The sequence below is a fragment of the Zea mays genome, chromosome 3 (assembly GCF_902167145.1).
Source record: "Zea mays cultivar B73 chromosome 3, Zm-B73-REFERENCE-NAM-5.0, whole genome shotgun sequence".
Taxonomy (NCBI): Eukaryota; Viridiplantae; Streptophyta; class Magnoliopsida; order Poales; family Poaceae; genus Zea; species Zea mays.
In genome coordinates, this window is record NC_050098.1 from 174994883 (window position 1) to 175016913 (window position 22031).

At 51.9% G+C, this 22031-nt stretch overlaps 1 protein-coding gene and 1 pseudogene across 1 annotated transcript; both read right to left on the reverse strand.

The window, feature by feature from the left end:
- Positions 1-4673: 4673 nt before the first annotated feature.
- On the reverse strand, positions 4674-9980 carry LOC542039 (MADS-box transcription factor 21). The gene is made up of 8 exons (NM_001349557.1): positions 9853-9980; positions 8680-8873; positions 6696-6777; positions 6168-6232; positions 5911-6010; positions 5609-5650; positions 5287-5328; positions 4674-5200 (listed from the first exon to the last, which is right to left on the reverse strand). Exons 2-8 carry the CDS (start codon positions 8859-8861, stop codon positions 4907-4909), a joined length of 807 nt encoding a protein of 268 aa, NP_001336486.1. The 5' UTR covers positions 8862-8873; positions 9853-9980; the 3' UTR covers positions 4674-4906.
- A 10311-nt stretch (positions 9981-20291) lies between these two features.
- LOC118476720 (uncharacterized) lies at positions 20292-21830 on the reverse strand (annotated as a pseudogene).
- Between the last annotated feature and the right edge of the window lie 201 nt (positions 21831-22031).

The following is a 22031-nucleotide window of genomic DNA, read 5'->3' on the forward strand; positions in this document are numbered from 1 at the left end:
AATCGGGAAGTCGCGGCGCGATGCTCCGAGGGGTACCCCTGCCTTCGGGAGGCAGAGCTTTCGGCCCATCGGACCGCGGCATCTTCCAGGAGATTCTTGAGCTCTCCCTAGATACGCCGCCCCTCGGTGGTTGATGGTTCCAGCATCGCGCGGAGAAGTATTGCCGCTGCAGCCAGGTTCTGGCCGACCCCACTGGAAGCCGGTGGCGGCCTTGCCCTGACATCGTCGGTGATGCGGCGCTGGATGCCCTGGGGTAGATGACGCACTTCTCCGGCCGGAGGTTGGCCTGCCCATTCCTGCCCGATGTCCCGTCGGAACGGCTCAAGTGTTCCTGCTCCCTCGTCGAGCCTGGCCTGCATCTCGCGGATTTGCTCGAGCTGTGAGTCCTGACCCCCCGCAGGGACTGGGACCACAGCTAGCTCCCGAGGGATGTCAACGCGAGGCGCGGGCCTAGGGGGATCACCGTTTTCTGGTATACCAAGATGGTTGCATTCACCGAGACCCCCTAGATCGACGTGGAAACATTCACGACTTGGGCCGCAGTCCTCGTCGCCGAAGCTGCGGCTACCGTCGGAACAATCGGAAAGGCAGTAGTCGCATGCGGTCATGAAGTCCCGCATGGCACTGGGGTTACCAAGTCCAGAGAAATCCCAACAAAAGTCGGGCTCGTCATCTTCCTCGGAACCCGAGGGCCCGTAGGTCGAGACGGCTGTCAGCCGGTCCTAGGGTGACCGCATACCGTACCCCGGAGGGTTTGGACTCGCCTCTATGAAAGCGTCCACCGAAGCGAAGTCGCTTGGTGGGTCGAGGCTGAATCCAAAAGGCACGAGATGGGAATCGGTCGGTACCTCTTGGCCGACGGGCGGTGACGAAGTCACGTCAGGGGCAGACTGCACCGTCGTCTCAGGTACGAGGGTGACGCCCAGCAAGTCCTTTGCGAGTGTGCTGGCGTCGTCCGTCCGCTTGGAGTTGGCGTGTTGCGGGGAAACGGCGCTCGTCTTCGCCTCAGACGCGAGGTTGATGCCCGACGTGTCCCCCGTTGGGGCGCCGGCACCGTCGACTCGCTCGACAGCCGACGAGGTGCCTCCTCCTGCTTGGCATTGGTTGCCCCGCCTCCTCCTCCGTCGGTGGGGGAGGCGACGGGACAAACCCGAATGTTGTTCTTCCGCCACGTGGGGAAGACGTCGTCGATTCCGCCGCCGGTGGGCGGGTTGTCGGCCGCCATTGTCGCTGTCGCGCGGCGGGGGAAGGAGTATCATGTCGTAGCCGCCATCGAGGGACATGAACTCAAGACTCCCGAAACAGAGCATCGTTACGGGCTGGAAAGGTTGCTGGAGACTACCCATCTGGAGCTTGACGGGAAGCTGTTTGTCAACACGCAGCAGGCCCCTACCTGGCGCGCCAACTGTCAGCGTTTCGACCCCGGGGGGGTCCCTGGATCGACGAGTAAATTGTCGTCGCGTGCCCCAGCCCAGATGGGTCAGCGCGAGACGGAGCGCGAAGGGGGGAAAACCAAAGGGAGACAGGCGTAAAAGGGGAAACCCACGGCCTTCGTGTTTGTCCCGCGCCCAGGTCGGGTGCGCTTGCAGTAGGGGGTTACAAGCGTCCGCGTGGGAGGGAGCGAGAGGCCTGCACGCGCCGTCCCGTCCTCCCCGCGCGGCCAATCCTCTGTAGGAGGGCCCTGGACCTTCCTTTTATAGGCGTAAGGAGAGGGTCCAGGTGTACAATGGGAGATGTAGCAGTGTGCTAACGTGTCTAGCAGAGAGGAGCTAGTGCCCTAAGTACATGCCGTCGTGGCAGTCGGAGAGGTTTTGGCACCCTGTTTATGAGATGTCGTGACCGTCGGAGGAGCGCTGGAGCCTGGCGGAAGGACAGCTGTCGGGGCTGTCGAGTCCTTGCTGATGTCACCTTGCTTCCGTAAGGGGGCTGAGAGCCACCGTCGTCAGGGAGCACGCGGGGCGCCATCATTATTTATTTTACTGGGGCGAGCCAGATGGGACGCCGGTCTTGTTCCCCGTAGCCAGAGCTAGCTAGGGGTAGGGAAATGATGGCCCCTCCTGTGACGTGGTCGGTCCGAGCCCTGGGTCGGGCGAGGCGGAGGCTCCTCCGAGGTCGAGGTCGAGTCTGTCTTCCGAGGTCGAGGTCGAGTCCGAGCCCCTGGGTCGGGCGAGGCGGAGACCGTCGGCTGAGGCCAGGGCTGAGTCCGAGCCCTGGGGTCGGGCGAGGCGGAGTTCGTCGTCTTCCGGGGCCGAGGCTGAGTCCGAGCCCTGGGGTCGAGCGAGGCGGAGTTCGTCGTCTTCCGGGGCCGAGGCCGAGTCCGAGCCCTGGGGTCGGGCGAGGCGGAGTTCGTCGTCTTCCGGGGCCGAGGCCGAGTCCGAGCCCTGGGGTCGGGCGAGGCGGAGCTTCCTATGGCGCCCGAGGCCGGACTTGGCTGCTGTCAGCCTCACTCTGTCGAGTGGCACAGCAGTCAGAGCGGCGCAGGCGGCGCTGTCCTCTTGTCAGGCCGGTCAGTGGAGCGGTGAAGTGACTGCGGTCACTTCGGCTCTGTCGATTGAAGGGCACACGTCAGGATGAGGTGTCAGGCCATCCTTGCATTAAATGCTCCTGCGATACAGTCGGTCGGCATGGCGATTTGGCCAAGGTTGCTTCTTGGCGAAGGCTGGGCCTCGGGCGAGCCGAAGGTGTGTCCGTTGCTTGAGGGGGCCCTCGGGCGAGACGTAAATCCTCCGGGGTCGGCTGCCCTTGCCCGAGGCTGGGCTCGGGCGAGGCGAGATCGTGTCCCTTGAGTGGACCGAGCCTTGACTTTAATCGCACCCATCAGGCCTTTGCAGCCTTGTGCTGATGGGGGTTACCAGCTGAGATTAGGAGTCTTGGGGGTACCCCTAATTATGGTCCCCGACACAAAGAGTCAGTACTCTCCCCTAGTCCTCGTTGGAGCACCCACGCAAGGGTATCGCTCCCCCTTGGTCCTCGCAAGAACCAAGTGCTCACTATGAGATGATCCTTTGCCACTCCGGTGCGGCGGATCCCTCATGACCGCTTACAATCACGAGTGGGGTCACCAACAAGTCTTTAAAGGTAATCACCGAGCTCCCAACGCCACCAAGCCGTCTAGGTGATGCCGATCACCAAGAGTAACAAGCTGTAGACTTTCACTTGACCAAGAGAAGCCTAATGCATGCGGTGTGTGCTCTAGGTGGCTCTCGCTAGCACTAATGAGGTCCAAATGCGGGATTAAGATTTTCTAATCACCTCACTAAGCTTTGTGGTGCTTGCAATGATCTAGCAATGTGTAGGAGTAAATGTGGGCAGCAAGACCATCAATATGGTGGGTGGAGGGGGTATAAATAGCCCTCACCCACCAACTAGCCGTTACCAAAACCTGGTTGCGCATGGGCGCACCGAACAGTCCGGTGTGCCACCGGTGCGGCAACGGTCACCTCCAACAGCTATTCTGACAGCTAGCCGTTGGGCAGATGGCACACCGGACAGTCCGGTGTGTCGGCTATAATTCAATTTCCAAACTATGTGCTCTCGGGTTTTCTGAGTTGGGAAGGGGCTTCCCTGAGCCAGGTTGGCCCCACTGACAGAGGGCGCACCGGACAGTCCGGTGTCCCTAGGCCAGAAACCCTAAGTTCTGTTTTCTTCTCATTTTCAAATCAGTTTTCGTTCTAACTCGTGAGTATGTTCTAGAGTGACACCTAGCACTATATGTGAGTGTGAATATGCACCAACACTACACTAGAACTCTCTTTGTCAAACTACTCATCAACAACCCCTCTTTATAGTACGACTAAAAAAATAAAAGACCTAACTCTATATCGAGTGTCTGCAACTCCTTGACACTCGGAATACGAAGGCCTTCATCTTTTGTTTCGTCGTTTTAGCCGTCGTTTCAAGTTCCTATCTCAGGGATTGTTTTCACCATTTTAGTACATCTTCCTGTAATGCGATCTAACTTACCATTTTCTCTGCAAAACATACGTTAGTCACATATAATATTGTGTTGTCTTTAATCACTAAAACCAACCAGGGGCCTAGATGCTTTCACTCACTGATGTGGGGAGGTCCGGAGCCGCAGCTGTAGCAGGTCGTCGTCGCGGTCGTCGAGCACATGGTTGGAGGCGAGGGAGGCGGTGGTCGGAGGCCATGCCACTCGCCAAGGCGGGCTGGTGGAGCGAGCTGATGAATACGGGCGACGGTGGGGAGTCGGGACGCGAACGAGGACAACGCATGGTCGGTGGCGAGGGGGTGCGGTGGTCGAAGGAGGTTCCCCACGGCGAGGCGGGCTGGTGGAGCGAAACACGAAGAGGCCACGTGTCGCCAAGCGCGCTCACTGTCTCATGGAAAGGCTGCGAAACGCGGGGAGGGGCACGATGAGGTGGAGCCGAAAGGGGAGAGGGAGACAGGAGCGAAAGACTCACGGTGGTGGCGCTCGGGAGGCCAAGAGGGACGTCATGGGAGAGAGAAGTCCAAGAGGAGAGGGGTGTGGACATGTGTGGTGGTGTGTCTAGAAATTTCGCATCTGTCGAAAGCAAGGTTTTGCGTCCGTGTGCATGGACCCACGAAGGACGCGCGCCGTGTGATGGATGGCGTGTAGCCCACCGAACACGGAGAGGCACCCAAAACCGAGCGTCTTTTAAGACTTTAGATTCATCCATCCACACCATACTACATATATAGTCAATCTATATATCTCATGACAATATTGTTTGATACAGCTTGCGTACATAGGTACTCGCGGATCTACCCCTTATTTTCTCTCTATATAGAAGCACATATAGCAACAACCACTCCACTCCATGGTCAGGCGATGACAATGTGCCTTACCTTAGCTGTCCGGCACCCATCGTCCGTACGTCAGATTATGAGATGAGACGCTTCACGCATGCATGCGCGCGAGCGCCTAGAGGAAGCCTTTGTCGGCGGCGGAATCGATCTTAACGTGGTAGCCGAGGTGGAGGGCAGTCTGGTGGTGGTACTCCTGCTGACCCTGGGGCTGCTCCGCGTACTGCGACGAGGAGGCAGCGGAGGCGGCGGCCACCACATGCTGATGCTGCTGGTACTGGTAGTAGCCACTCGCGTCGAACGACGCCGGCAACGCTTTCAGCTCCGTCGTAGCCCCGCGGACCGCCGCCGGCACCATCATCGTCTGGTCTTCTGCCGCCTCCTGCTCCAGAGCTCGCTCAGCCTCCGCAACCTGTTGCAAATTACAGTACAGTACAGTACATATTCGATCAAGAGAACCTGTATGTGTAGCAGCAAAAGGCCACCAGCCTTACGTACCTTGGCCCGCAGGAACATGTTTTCATTGTGCAGATCTGCTTCCTGCATGCATGCAGATGTAGATGAGATATATATAAGAGCAATTCAAATAATTAATACTAGTCTTGTCTAGTCCTGTCAAGAAAAATGCACCTAAAAACTTAAATATCTATATATTCATCTCAATCTATATGAATTAAAACAGTTTGGTTTGTAGAATTTAAACTAAATTCTACACCAAATCACTTCAATATATATAGATTGAGTGAATATATGTATGGATATCTAAACAAGGCCTTCATATGTGTCATTTAATATACCACAGGGAGGAATGATGCCTTACCCTCTTCTGCATATATTCGATCTCCGCGAGCAGCAGCTCATGCTGACAAAAACTCAAAGGTGCAAAACGTTAAGTATTATCAGGATCAGAGCGAGGTATATGGTAATGGCCTATAATTTTAGGCCCAAAGCAAATTCACAGGACGTCTCAACTATTTGGGTGTATATACATCAAATAATCAGCTGACTATATATTACTGTAGTGGTTTGTATAGATATACTCCCTCCGTTTCTTTTTATTAGTCGCCGGATAGTGCAAATTTGTACTATCCGGCGACTAATAAAAAGAAACGGAGGGAGTACCTTTTTGGACCGGATCCTCCCAATGCCTCTTTCAAGCCTGCTTTCAAGGCCCTTTAGCTCCTTTGCAGTCATATTGCCAGTAGATTCACCCATCAGGTGCCTGACAAGTAGGAGTAGAATTTACCAAAGGAACGGTCACTTCCGGGTTTTTTTGGCCAAAATTAAGTCACTTCCGTATAAATGTTGTAGTGCCTATCCTATGCAAACGGATAAAATTAGAACAGTTGCAGGAACTAGTTATGAATTATGCGCCATACCTGTTTGAATTCTGCAAGGTTTGTATCTGCTGGCGCAGTTTTGCCGCTTCTTGCTGAAAGTATTGCTAAAAAATTCCAATGTGACGTGGGATCATCCGTTAAAAAAGATCGGAAGCAATAACAAGTTTTAACTTTATATATATATATATATATATATATAAAAGTAGTGTGTGTATTATATTAACATTTGTTAGTTGTTTCACACGTACGCGCGCGCACACATATAAGCAGTGTGTTTATTGTATTCCTTCCGTCTCAAAATATTAGTCCTTTCAGCTCTTAATTTTTATGTCTATGTTCAAATGAATGATAATGATCTAGACACATATATAAAATAAATACATTAATTATTGTATAAATCAACTAAAAATGTAAAACAAATTTTATTTTGGGCAGAGAGAGTAGTTAAAAGCAGTTAACATTTGTTGTTGCAGACTTTAAGCCCATCGATAAGTTATGTGGCCATAAATAGCGTTTTCCGATAAATTAAAATAGAGAAAATCGTAGACTACATCACACAGTGCTTACAAGAGAGTTGACATCTGTCACTGGAGCTGTTCCAGAAGTGCTGGCAGAGGCTTTCTTGTACCTCTCGATCGTCGACCTTACGCTGATACAATAATATGTTGATTAGTCGTTAAATGAAATCAAGCTAGCTCTTGTTTATGCATGAAAACAAAAGCGTACGCAAGAAATCTCAGTGTGTACAGTGATTGTGTGTCTTGTGAAATGAAACACACATGTTTATCAGTATGTTAGATATCTGGCTGAAATATACTTTAAAAAGATGTGCTGGTGAGCAAACATTCATTCCAGAATCCAGGCTAACAAGTGTTACTACGTACTTCATCCTCCGTTTTATTTATTTATCGCGGTTTAGTTAAAAAAAATTAGTGTAGCGAACCACAAATATTTAAGAATAGAGATAGTACTACTACGGAATATTACTCAACGTATATTCATCAGGTTGTCTTTTAGTTATTACGACACATGTTGCACACAAAAAGATGCAAACAAAGACCACCAAAAGAAATGCACATCATCATTTGAGAGGACACGGTGAGTTCACCACGCAGAGAGGGTTCCAAGTTGGAAAAACACAAACAATCAGGACGACGTTCCCAATGGCTAACTATTTCACTAACTAGATTTACTCTCTTTACTATATGGACAGAAAATACGGAGAAAATGAGAATAGCTAGCGACGAGCAAATAGATAGAAGATTTCACGTATTCTAAAAAAACTAAATATATATATTACATGTGACACCAAATATTAGTGGTGAAATAAATTACTATTTTTATTCTTCTCTCAACTCCACATTAGCTAGCTATCTGAGACAGCTACCGTGGACGCCCTCAAAGGCGTCCTTTAACTCCTTAGCACTGCCAAGGAAGGAGGGCAGGGAGAACCTACAGTTTCCATCTCCATGCAACGTATACACAGAGGGATTTCGTCTGTACAGTGTGCGCATGAAATGAAAGAATCCTTTTCAGGGAGATGAGGGTCATGCCCATGCATGTGATGGGTTCATCAGGGCATGCATGGCACACAGAATGATAAAGTTCCCAGGGACTAGAACTTGCAACTGTGCGTGGAACTGGGCGATCGACCAAAGTCCCAAACTATCACACAAGTAGTATGCTTCTTTAATATCCAACTGCACAAACGCAGCAGGGTACCAAAATGTCTTCGAGTAGGACCATGCATGTTCGGATCAGCTAAAATAAGCTGCTAACTGCTAAGGAAACCTCTCTCTATATAACTATTGCAGCTTATAAAAAAGTTACGCTGATCCAAGTGAGACCTATATGTATCTTCACACAGTGATGAAAATTCAAAATGATCAGTCACAGGCTTTAGAGCGAGTTTAATAATAAAGCCAACAACTGACTACAAGAATCCTTACAGTTTGCTATTTAGCACATTTATATAATGATTAGGTCTTCAGTATTAATGCAGTATTAATGCAGGACGTTAGTTGTCTCAGTCACAAAGTTTTTTGGTTTTTATGTCGAAGCCGCCGGTCATAAGTTTATAGTTTACTTGTCCTCTCTCCTCTTCTCTATCATCCACCTAAGCATTTAGTCGGCTTATAGCTGTTTATTATACTTGCTCTTACACTACTAAGTCATTAGTGTGCTTATCATTGTGAGTGAAATTATGGAAAGAAAGTTATCTATACAAGTGTGCTAAAATAAATGGCCTTGGTTATCACTGTAATTTTCAAAATTTAACACATCACTCATTCTTTTGTGATGCCTATAGGGAGGAGCTAGTGAAACTAAAACTGATGAGCGGAGAGTTTATGAAAAGACTACCTTTTCAGTTAGTTGGCAGTTATCACATAAGTTATAGTTTACTTTACTAGCTAGTTTAACTATAACAATTAGATCAATGCATACAGACACATATAATAAGTTGTACCAAAAATGGGTGCATGATTTGCATATACAGCATGCATACATAATCTTAAAATGAAACGAGCAGAAATAGCCAAAACTCAGTCACCTGTTACTGGAATATTCATATAGGCGGCCTCGGGTAGAGAAGACGATCAAAGCGATCTCAGCGTCGCAGAGGATGGAGAGCTCGTAGGCCTTCTTCAGCAGCCCATTCCTGCGCTTGCAGAAGGTCACCTGGCGGCTGGTGGTGTTCTCGATCCTCTTGATCTCAATCTTTCCCCTCCCCATCCTCACGCAGTACTGTAACAGTCACAGAAATTATTGCTTTCATAGATGTCAAATAGTTATCAGAAGAACAAGAGAGTTTTATCAGTAGTATATTCCGTTGTACTATATATGCTTTGAATATGAAAAATCAAATTCATATCACACAGAAAAAAAAAGATTGGTTTAGTTTGATGTTCTTGCGAAACTAAGCACTTAAGCAGGAGCTCAACTGTACTGTATGGTAACTAGATATATGTATGTGTAGGAACAAATATAAACCTAAAAACACAAACATATTTCCCATCCCATGCCAGGATGCCTGCACTTCAGTTTTGTGCTTAGTTAGAAGGGGAAATATTGTGCAGAGGAAAAAACACAAAGCTAATCAGCAATTCATGGCTCAAAGGTTCACACAGCTATAGGCTATAGCTGCTGCTTCATTCAGTCTTCAGATCAAATAGATCTTAAGAACATGCTGTTTTTTAAGAGAGAGGGGAAAAAACTTGTAAAGTCATCATAGATCTGAAAGATCTAGCTAGCTAGCAGAGAGGAGCTATATATCTCAAGAAGAAGTGCAACAACATCCAGCAAAAGATATGTAGACTCATGGAGATGACAAAATTAAGCAGGAGCTAGCACGTAATTCAAGAAGAGAAGCAAGAAAAGTTGTCGAGGATATACAAATAGCCGGATCTATATATGGAGAGGCAAAGATATAGCAAGCGCCAAATCCAACAAATTTACACGCGAAAGATCTAGCTAGCTACTACGCATCAGATATTCAGATCAGGGAGCCAGCGGCGCCCCGCAGGTGCTGCTGCAGATCGTTTTCTGGCTCGTTGCAACTAGTCGCAGTTCTAAGTGCAGCTCCCCATTTGCGGCAAAACTGAAACTACACCCCCAAAGAAATAGCAAGCAGGAAAGAAACGGGAAAATGGACAGGAAAAGGAACGAGGGCAGATCCATGCATGCATAGATTCACACGCACACAGAGGGCATCGCATGTTCTTACCGATGGATCGATCGATGGAAGAGTAGATGAAAGAGAGATGGAGCTAGGTTGGGGAGAGACAAGCAGGATGATGTGATCAGGGCTTGCCGTGAGGGTGATGGAACGGGCCGGGGTGAGGAAAAAGATAGAGCAACTGCATGGAGAAGCCTCGGGTGCAGCGTGGTTTCCTTTTAAAGAAGGGGAGTAGCTAGTGGCTGTGTGCTGCTCCTCACTCATGGGTCATGGCGTGCACATAAGCACATTGCTCGCCGCACTAACAAACACTTTTTACGAAAGCGTTGAATTGTAGGGCACATGTACTGTAGGATTTAGAACCATAATAGCGTCAAGTGTGCATCAATCACAAATCAAACACTAAGTATACATGGAAAAAACCGAGAGAGTAATAAGCAGTACGTGTTTTTGCAGAACAGCGCGCCTCAAGCCAAATTTCAGTGTATCTCTTGACTCTTGTAAAGCTTTTGCTCTATTGTTTAAGGCTAAATGAATCACTCGCAATGGCATTGTTGACTCCGTCACTCAATTTCCCCCAACCCTTTTCATGCCTCGGCCTATTCTCACTTAGCGACGACTCCGAGTGGTGACTAGAAATCCTCAATTCTCTTGAACCTTAAAAAATTGTTGATTTGAGTTTTGGGTGGAGAGTTTTCACCATGGATAAGATTACCGAGATTAGAAGGAAGGCCGGTATTGGACTGTGCAGAGTAAGGCGTGTTCGATTACACCAATTCAGAGAGGGATTGGCTCTGAATTGGAGGGGTTTAAATCTCATCCTAGTCATTTTAACTAGGAGAGGATTTAAACCCCTCCAATCCCCTTATAAATTGGTCTAATCGAACAAGTCCTAAAGGGGATAGGGACGGAGTGTGTTAGTAAGGGCAAGGACGTGATGACATTGTTGGTCGTGGTGGTGGATGACAACTGTATAGGTGCTGTTGCAATATGATCTAAATTCTAACATGAGTCTTACGTGGACGACATTTGAAGGGCCCACGGTTTAGGTTATATTAATTAGCGGATTTGTTTCTATAATGAAATGTTGTCCGACCGTTCTATATATACAGCTTGTAAGTATGCATGTGAAAATAGACAACCCATTATATTCCTTGTATTATGTAAACTCTTCTTATATAGTGAAGATTGACGGTTGGCACCCGTGGTTTTGTCCGCGACGATTTTCCAATTAAATTATGTGTCTCATGTTTGATTTATATTACATTATTTGCTAACAAGTGGAATTAGTGCCATACACAAGATTGAAAAAAATCTAATGTCTCAATCAATCTGCAGGTACATCACATCGTCACGGTTGTTATTTCAATAGATTATATTTTTCTTCAAGTTATTATTGTTATTTCTTCATCGTATTGATAGAGTGCGATCTTCCACGTCTGGATCGTGACACAATGTTCGCTCTATAGGAAGTCAAGTTGAAGGCTATTCTTACACCAGCTAAAGTCGATGATGCTATTGATAAAAATCGGTAAAAAGATTTAATATTGGACCAATGAGGAGAACAGAATATATTCGAAGGCCTTGACTCAAATTCAACTGCATCTTTCAAATAATATTTTGCAAGATTGCAAAAGAAAACTGCATTTGCTTTATGGCTTAAACTATATTTGATTTACATGTTTAAGGATTTGACAAGCAAGATGCATATGAAGATAAAGTTATGTGCACACTAGTAGCAAGAGTGTGGTTCTGTGCTTAACCATCTTTTGGTCTTCAAGGAGATCATTTCAGATTTATAGGCTATCGAGGTAGATTATAATGATAAGGATTTGAGTCTTGTTATTTTGTGATTGTTGGGCGCCAAAATGAGTGGCCGGACGGTCCGCGCCTGTGGGCCGGACGGTCCGCGCAAGCGCAGAACAGATTAGGTTTCCGAGTTTCTTGCTATGTTTGTTGGCGAGAATCTCGGGATAAGATCGGAATTTTGTTGGTAACGGGTCCAGTCCCCCTCCTCTATAAAAGCAGAGGAATACGGTCGATTTAATCAATCAATCGAACCTTCAATCAATACAATTTACATTTATTCTTAGGAGTAGTTCTAGTATAGTTCTAGGGTAGTCTTCCAATCCTCAAATTCTTCGCTTCTCTTCGACTCTACGTCGATTAGAGGAGTCTAGGTCAGCCTGCCGAGCCTAGACATCACATAGGATCTCTCCTCCCCGACGGGGTCCCTCCCGGGAGCGAGATCCAGGCGCCGCCGCCGATCTTCCGCCGCCCCTGCGCACGCGCGGACCGTCCGGCCATCAGGCAGGAAACCCTAGCCTCGCACCAGGTCGTGGACCGTCCGGCCCCTGGCCGCGGACCGTCCGCGCCTGTGCAGAGAGCACCGCCGTTGGTTCGTGTTGAGTGATTGGCGCCCTAAAAAGGTGTCAACAGTGATCTTTATCTAGTTCTTTTGCAAACTTTAGACATACATTATTATATAGTCATGATACTATAATGTTGGATGGGGTTTCTGAGGCTTCGCACAAAAAAGATAAAACTGATGGTATCTGTCGGAGAGGAATTCTCCGGCTAGGTGGCGAAACGCACCCGCCCTAAATCCTAAGATGAGGATGGGCCTAAGCGTTTTGCTTGCTAGATGGAATCGGGAAGAACACAAGAACACACAAAGGTTTAGAGTGGTTCGGGCCGCCGGAGCGTAATACCCTACTCCACTGTGTGATGTATTGAGCTTGAGAGTGAGTGTGCGAGCCTTAGCTGGGTCTAAGTGTGTCTGCCTTGTAACGTCGGGTGCCCTCCCTTTTATAGCTCAAGGGGGCACGTACAAGGGTGATGAGCCCCGACATGTGGGCCCATGGGCAAAACGGAGGGAATACATATAGAAGTATCCAATGCCAGTGCCGCCCAGAAGATCTCCGAGCGCCATAACGTCCGTAGTGCATACAGTATTGATATCATGTGCTGCTTCCTTGGTAACGCGCGAGTCATGATGAGTACAGTGTATGCCGCAGCACGGGCGTACTGCCTGTCAACGGAATGGACAGGCACGCCGCCTGCAAGATGGTTTGGTCGCCGCTCGTCAGCGGAGTGGACAGGGCACATTTAATGCTGAGGCAGCACATCGTCTGTCAGCAGAGTGGTAGGGCTCATTAAATGTCGAGGCGGCACATCACCTGCCAGTGGAATAGACAGGCGGCGCGCCTTATCTGCAATAAATGCAGCGTTGCGCGGCCCAGAGGCCTTACGTCAGGCTCCGCCCGCTGGCTCACGTCACGGGCAGTAGGCCACGTGGTAGCATCGGGTCTCCGCCTGGGCAGGGAGTAGAAGCGTACATGGTATGGTCCGGACACGTGTCGTCTCCAGACCCCCGCGTGGCCTTGATTAAGGCCTGGGTATTCTTTGTCCTAGAATCACGGGACCCTGCTGAGAGTGGCCCGGACCCCATACAGAGAGGTCTGGGACCCGTCCCGGTGGTCCGGTCTGTACCCACGGAGGTCCTGGACCCTGCCTGGAGGTCCGGTCTGTATATGTAGGGATCCGACACTTTCCCATGGGGGTCCGGACCCATCGTTGATACCTTGGGGTGTATCATCTTTTCTGGCCACGTGGCGGCCCTGGAGCCGTCCACGTGGTGGGGTCGGATGCTGTTTACCACGCGACTAGAGATAGCCGCGTGGGCACCGTGCCTTCTCACTGTAGTAAGGAGTACCCCTATTTCAGGGTACCGACAGTGGCCCCCGGGCCCACCTCAGGGGAGGATACGAGCCTGCAGGTGGGGCCAAAGCTTGATTGGCGCGCTGCTTCCGTGCGCTTGCTGACGTAATCACTGCCAGCCCGCCCTTGGTCACGCCAACTGCCACATCTGTCCCCGCGGCTGACTGACCCGTGGCTCCGCACTTAATGGTTTCGCCGGGCCACGCGTGGGGTGCCTCGATACCGCTGCATTGGTTTTGAGAATTCACCTTTTCTGTCCTCTGTGGCGGTCCCGAGGAGGCGCGGTACTAGCGCGCGCGGCGGTTCGCCTTCTCCGTACCCAGGAACCGAGACCCAAAGAGTATGTCTCGTGGGCCTAGGCCCCCGTTTCAGCGACTGGGCTGTTGGTTTCGGCGGAGGTGAAGAGGCGCACTACCGCGGGTGGCGGCTTGCTCCTCTCGTGGCGGTTCGCCTTCTTCGCACTCGTAGACCGACGCCCAAGGAGTATGACTCATGGGCCCGGGCCCCGTGTCAGAGGCTGGTCCTCTGTTTTTGACGGAGATGAAGAGGCGCGACGGTTCGCTCCTCGCGTGGCGGTTCGCCTTCTTCGCACACGGAGACCGACGCCCAAAGAGTATGACTCGTGGGCCCGGGCCCCCGTGACAGAGGCTGGTCCATTGCTTTCGGCGGAGATGAAGAGGCGCGACGGTTTGCTCCTCGCGTGGCGGTTCGCCTTCTTCGCACACGGAGGCTGACGCCCAAGGAGTATGACTCGTGGGCCCGGGCCCACCGTGCTAGAGGCCGGTCCGCTGCTTTCGACGGAGATAAAGAGGCGCGACGGTTCGCTCCTCGCGTGGTGGTTCGCCTTCTTCGCACACGGAGACCGACGCCCAAGGAGTATGACTCGTGGGCTCGGCCCCCCGTGTCAGAGGTTGGGTCGCCTTGGTGCGCGTCGGCCGTCGGGCGAGATTTTCTGCGGCGTCTCGGGGCGTGAGTGGGGGAGTCTTTCTTAAAAAGGGATTCCCCCAAGTGCGGTAGTCATTCTCATCACTTGCTGCGCCCTTTCGCCCTTGAGTTCTCCACGCTCTTCTGTCGCCGTAGCCGCCATGGCCTTGCTAGACCCTCCCGAGTGCTTCTAGTCCGAGGTGGCACTCAACTTGGTGCGCAACCTGCTTGGATGGGGTGTGTTGGCGTTCGCCGGAAGGATCTGTGTCGGCGCCTCTCCCCTCGGCGATCTCGCCGCTGGGGAGTTCGCGCTCTTCGTCTCTAACCTCCCCTGCGGGTTGGCGCTGCCGATCTCGTCTTTCTTCGTGCTGCTGCTAGAGGAGCTCTGCCTCCAACCTCAGCACCTCACGCCCCACTTCATCCTCCAGGCGACCGACTTCGCCTACCTCCGCGAGATGTCCGTGGGGGCGACGCTTCTTCCGCCAGCATTCGGACGGAAGGGTGTTGTGCAGCGACCTTCCGGGGGTGGAAAGCGAGCTGAGCTACGGCTCCATCTTCCGCGTGAGCTTCACTAGCATCCTGTGGTACACCTCCATGAACTGGTCTAGCTCCAACTCCATGAGGTGGAAGGCGAGCTGAGCTGCGGCTCCATCTTTCACGCCTCCATCTCTTTGGCTTTAATGGCTTCGACGCCGCCTCCAATGATGAGGGCTCCTTCGCCTTGGTGCACATATTGAGGAGGCCACCGCCGCTGGCAAGCTGCAGCAGCAGGTTGTCGCCAGCGCCGCTGTTCCCAGTGGCCGCCACCATGTTTAGGGTGAGTGACCGGCCTACGTCCGGCGGTCGATACTGAAGACGTCGCCCGAGAGGACATTCAAGATGTCATGGAGACGACGGTCGCGCGCTTCCAGCGCGACCCTGCTGATATCGAGTAGCTCATACCTGTAGAAATGAGGCTAGGGCTCCGCTTGAAGGCGAATGTAATAACTTTTGTTTTTGTAAGATACTTTTGGGAACTATCAATTAAACAACTCTTATCTGTATGGTGCTTGTTCTTGTTGTGTGTGGTTTTATCAACTCCTCTCCTGGTACTTGGCCCCCTAGGATGTAGGCTCGTCATGTCGAGGCTAGATACCAGCATACCTAAGAAAGAGTTGGTGTCCCAGCCCCCAGGAGGTAGCCTCAACTAGGACCTGGACCTGCACATAGCTTCGGCTAGGAAGTGTTAGTAGCACACCCATTAGGACCCATCGTTTGGTATCAGCCACCCTTTGATTCATGCAACAGGACCTGCAGGATTTGGCCTGGGAAGCCCAGTCGTGTGCCCAGACCCCCTGAATCACAGTTCCAGATACTAGGACACCCATCGCATAGTGGTGGAGCATGTAGGCTTACAGTACGAGACTAGGCTAAGCAGCTACACGGCTTCGGACCACCCCAGGGGACGTGCATCCATTCTCTAGAACCGGACCCTAGGTTCCCGGACCCACAGGGCTATAGTTCCAAATACTAGGATACCCATCACAGAGTGGTGGAGCGTGCAGGCTTAGGGTGCGGAACCAAGCTAAGCGGCTACACAGCTCTGGACCACCCCAAGAGACGAGTACCCATTCTCTAGAACTGGCCCCCAGGCTGCTGGACCCCCTTGCTTTCGTAGAGGGGTCCTAAACTGCAAACCTGGCTACTCAATTTGGATGTCATCATACCAGCAATGGTGGGAGACCGTATGGGTGGGTTAGATAAAAGATAATAATATCTGTAATCTGTAGCAGAATAAAACTATCATAGGAGCATATCTAAGGGGGTAAATCTTTTCTTTTATAACTTGATATGCATGAGTGCAGACCAACAGGCCAGGCTTATGAGGGCAGACCTCACCGGGCTGGCATACACGTATGCACAACCTAGATTCAAAAAGAAGAAACCCTAACCCCTCAGACTTGTTCCTATGGGTAGAACTTACGGAGATGCTCTATGCTCCAAGGGTTGGGACGAGGCACTCCTTCAGTTGTGGCGAAGCGGACACGCCTGGATCGGCATACTTCCGTCACCTTGAAGGGTCCTTCCCAACTAGAGGGAAGTTTGTGGAGCCCTTCTCGGTTTGGGATTCGCCTTAGGACCAGGTCCCTGACCCCGGGCTCCCTACTATGCACGAACCGCTGGTGGTAGCGCCTGAGCGCTTGCTTGTACTGTGCATTTCGGATCGCCGCTCACCATCTGCGGTCGTCGGTGTAGTCCGCGCCTTCACGCTGTAGCTGTTCCTGCATAGACTCATCAAAAGACTGGGCCCGTGGGGAGCCCATAAGTGTTTCTGGGGGAAGACAGGCTTCGGACCCGTAGACCAGAAAGTGCGGGGTCCCCCCGGTAGCCTGGCTAGTTGTTGTCACCGGAGTTGGAGCCTCCGGTGAAGACATCCTTCAGGACCCCCTCGGGTGACTGATAGCCGAGGTCCCGTTCTCCCGTGGCCACCTCGCCGCTGTCGACCCTTTCCTTGCCAGGGCGGCGACGAGGTGGGGAGGTCTGTTCGCGCCGCTCGCTGACACGCTTCGCGAGCTCGATGATCTCGTGACACTCCGCGGCGCTATGGCGACTGTTGGGGTGTACAGGGCATGAGCCACTGTTACCCCTCTGCGGCTGTGAGTGCTTGTTGCGCTCGTTCCAGCCCCCAGTCGCGGCTGCGACGACCAGAGCTGCAGACGACGACTTCTCATGGCCGCGGTTCTTTTTCTTCTTCTTGCCGTCCTGAGCGATGGCAACCGAGCCACCTGTCTGGGCAGCCCTGATCTGTGGTGCCGAGTGCCATGCATGACCCTCGACAGCCCTGGCGCACTTGTCGGCTAGAGCGAAGAGCGTGGTGACAGTTTCCACGTCATGCGTGGCCAACTTCTCTAGCATCTTTTCATCACGTACTCCCTGGCGGAAAGCAGTGATGATGGAAGCATCTGAAATACGGGGTATGATGCCTCGTACCTTGGTGAAGCGGGAGATAAACGTCCGGAGGGTTTCCCCGGGCTCCTGCCTCACTGCGTGGAGGTGGGCCTCCACGCCATGTTGTTGATAAGCGCTGGCGAAGTTCGCTGTGAACCACGCGCAGAGCTCTTCTCAGGAGTAGATTGATCCTGGGGTAAGGTTCATGAGCCCAGTCCGGGCAGGCCCAGACAAGTCAACATGAAAATATGTTGCCATTACGGCGGTGTCTCCACCTGCTGCCGTAATGGCGGTGACGTACACCTACAAGAATTCCGACGGGTTGGATGTACCGTCGTACTTTTCCGGCAGGTGCGGCCGGAATTTGGATGGCCAGGTCACCGCGCGGAGATGATCCGCGAGCGCGGCGCAGCCCACGCCGGCCAAAGGGACACACGCCCGGAACCGGGGCGCCCTCTGGGGTTTGCGGTGCTGCCGCAGCAAAGTCTTGATCGAGGTTGCGAGCCTCGATGTTTAGCCGGCGCTCATGCGCCCTCTCTAGAGAGACTCGAGCGTCTTCTCGACCCTCAAAGTTTTGTCGGCGCTCCCGCGCCCTATCTAGAGAGACCCGGGCATCCTCTCCCGCACGTCTGCGGTTGAGCTCTGCCCGGAGGTCGTCAGTCTGTGCACCCCTCATAGAGGGTGAGCGCACAGACGTCGTCGCCTCATGTTGGCGTCGGGATGACCATGGCCTAGACCTAGTCGAGCCAGAGTGCGCCATGCCGAGCAGTCGGTCGACGTCGTCACGCCACTGCTTCATGGCCCCCGGTGAGGCCATGGAGCTTGGAGGGTGGCGCAGCAACTCCCTGGCCGCAGACAACGCCCTCGGAGCAAACCACGACGGAGTCCGGGGTGTCTGCGCAGTTGTATGCTGCTGTGCAGCGTGCACAGCAGCAGTGCCCGGCACTGGGCGGTTGGGAACCCGTGGCATGGAAGAAGCAGCTTCTTCCTCCACCAGGAAATTCTCCAAAGTCTCAGCGCGGTGCTCAACGATTTGCACCATCATGCTGAGACAGAAAACAAGCAAAAACCTAAAGCCTAGCCCCCTACCTGGCGCGCCAAATGTCAGAGAGGAATTCTCCAGTCGGGTGGCGGAACGCACCCGCCCTAAATCCTAAGATGAGGAGGGGCCTAAGCGTTTTGCCTGCTAGATGGAATCAGGAAGAACACAAGAACACACAAGGGTTTAGAGTGGTTCGGGCCGCCGGAGCGTAATACCCTACTCCACTGTGTGATGTCTTGAGCTTGAGAGCTTGAGTGAGTGTGCGAGCCTTAGCTGGGTCTAAGTGTGTCTGCCTTGTAACGTCGGGTGCCCTCCCTTTTATAGCTCAAGGGGGCACGTACAAGGATGCTGAGTCCCGACATGTGAGCCCAGGGGCAAAATGGAGGGAATACATATAGAAGTATCCAATGCCAGTGCCACCCAGAAGATCTCCGAGCGCCATAACGTCCGTAGTGCATACAGTATTGATATCCTGCGCTGCTTCCTTGGTAACGCGCGAGTCATGATGAGTACAGTGTATGTCGCAGCATGGGCGTACTGCCTGTCAACGGAATGGACAGGCACGCCGCCTGCAAGATGGTTTGGTCGCCGTCCGTCAGTGGAGTGGACATGGCACATTTAATGCTGAGGCAGCACATCGTCTACCAGCGGAGTGGCAGGGCTCATTAAATGCCGAGGTGACACATCACCTGCCAGTGGAATAGACATGCGGCGCGCCTTATCCGCAATAAATGCAGCGTCGCGTGGCCTAGAGGCCTTACGTCAGGCTCCGCCCGCTGGCTCACGTCACGGGCAGTAGGCCACGTGGTAGCATCGGGTCTCCGCCTGGGCGGGGAGCAGAAGCGTACATGGTATGGTCCGGACACGTGTCTGCTCCGGACCCCCGTGTGGCCTTGATTAAGGCCTGGGTATTCTTTGTCCCAGAATCCCGGGACCTTGTTGAGAGTGGCCTGGACCCCATACAGAGAGGTCCGGAACCCGTCCTGGTGGTCCGGTCTGTACCCGCGGAGGTCCTGGACCCTGCCTGGAGGTCCGGTCCGTATATGCAGGGATCCGACACTTTTTCATGGGGGTCCGGCCCCATCGTTGATACCTTGGGATGTATCTACTTTTCCGGCCACGTGGCGGCCCCAGAGCCGTCCACGTGGTGGGGTCGGGCGCTGTTTACCACGCGACTAGAGATTGCCGCGTGGGCACCGTGCCTTCTCACTGTAGTAAGGGATACCCCTGTTTTAGGGTACCGACAGTATCTTTTAAAGGTTGTACTTTCTGTGAAGAAATGTTGTTTGTACATGGAATGACAAAATAAATCAAACATTTGCAACAGAGGCAAAAAATTCTAACGATTACAAAGGTCATTCAAAATCTTGAAGCAATGAAGATAAATTCTACAAACATTGGAAAAAGACAATTATTTTATAATTAAGTGTTATAATTCCAAGAACAAATAGAAGAGAGCTGACATATATAGAATGAAAGGTAAAAATAATGATGGATGTAATGCCTCTATTGTTGTTTCTAAGGCCAATAATTCTAATGGTGAGATATTTATTGTTTTTACTGGATGTGCAAATAGTGGTGATGAATGAATTCTTGATTCCTCTACTTCATTTTATATATGCATTAATAGAGATTGGTTTGTCACCAATTATTCTCTAAGGTGGAGGTTCTGTTAGATTGGTTAATGATACTCAATGTGATATTGTTGGAATTGGATTTGTTCAAATTAAGATGTGCATGGTGGCATTATCAGAACTTTGACTAATGTGAAGGGCAATAATGGTCGAGAGGACGGCGATGAGCCCAGGAACAAAACCTCCTCTTCTGGTAGGTCCTCTTGGCCGAGCTACTGACGCTTTATTGATCTACTAGAAAAGGCAGCGCCCTATCGGGTGCTATACCAGCTCAACTGAAAATAGCTTATGGATAAAACAAGAGAACTGATGGTAGTATCCTTGGATGGCTATACCAGTTCATGAGCACCCTTGGATGGCTAACCATGTCGATGGTAGTATCCTTTCTAGCAGCTTACCGAGCATCAACAGGCACTGCAATACTGCACTCCGATAGCATGTGTTTCTGAGATTTGGTATCCCTTTGATAGCATAGCCTTGCACATCAGATGGTTTGGATTCATAGCAAGGCCATATGTCTGCAAGATCCATAGCCACACCAAACCGAGATGACCGGCTCTCTGCTGGAAGTACTTCATTCATGATTTCCTACTCTCCTTTTGCAATCTCCACATCATGGGTAGTCAGCAAGCCCTCCTTCGTAAGCAGGTCGACAGAATTGCTATCATCCCTCACCAATATAGTCAACCAGCCAGTGATGTAAATCAAATGTTGAGCCTTGCTTATAGCATCCAAGATATCTGTCTAGCACCTATGTAGCTCACAGTTCTTGCCATCAGCGAGCTGGATCTCGGTTCTCCGGATGCCCCTCGCCCAGTTACAGTCCTTGCCCACATCAAAGAACTGAGGCTTCACATGGATCTTGTTGACTCCAACTAATTCACCCTGTTCATCGCAGCTTTCTAGCCACCTATCTAGCTCCTCCGTGTTGAAGAAATTGTTGAAGGCAGTATGTGCGATGGCAACAGAGGTATCACTTTGCTGCATTTCATCAAACATCCCTTGAGCATCAATTGAAATAGATGCAGGTTGGCTTGCCACCGTCACCATGAGGCTGACACGGGCCACATAGGTGAGCATCGTGGAGATGTAATACTCGGTGGAGAGCAGCAGCCTGATGGCGTGGAAGGAGTTAACGAGCCCGTGGTCGGGGTGTAGACCGAGCACCTGCAGCGCGGCGTCGTAGCGTCCCCGGTAGGTGTTGGCGAAGTCGAATAGCTGCTGCGCATGGTGGAGCAGTAGGTGCGCGTAGTGCGCGTCCCCGGCCCAGTGGAACACGGCGGTCGCGGCAGCCATGACGGCTGCGACCTCGGAGCCCGGGTGGTCCGCGTCAACCTCGTACGCTCGTCGTGACGTGGTCATGTCCACATGCTGCTGCTAGCAGTAGTGGTCCGAGTCGTCGTCCCCAACGTGCACCCATAGCTCGGCTCGACGATGACCCTGACAGCCTCGGCGGCGAGGTCCCCGAGGCTGCGGGTGAAGGCGATGCTTGAGTAGAGTGTGTCGCTGCCCTGTGGGGAATAGGGAAGGGAGTGGCGAAGCGGTCGCGCCCATCGCCGCCATGGCCAGTCCACCGTGGTTGCAGGCGCTGAACCCCGCGACGAACGTGATGGCATTTGGCACCACATTCTCCACCCGCGTCATCCGGTTGAACAAATCGAGCGAGTCCTTGCCGCGGCCATGGTTGGCGAGCGCGAGGGCCATGGCGTTCCAGGACGCAAGGTGCCGCTCCGGCATCCGGTCAAACGCATGGCGTGTGAACTCCACCGTGCCGCACTCGACGTAGAGGTCAACGAGCGAGTTGTTGATGATGGCCTGGTAGTAGGTGATAGCCTGGAAGCCCCGGAGCTCCTGGGAGAAGCCCGGGATGCCGATGGTGTGGTGCAGGACGCGGTTGGTGCCGTATTCGTTGGAGTTTGGCCCGCCCTCGATGCAGACCACGGGGAGGTTGGGGACGGAGTAGGCGCCGCGGTTGAGGT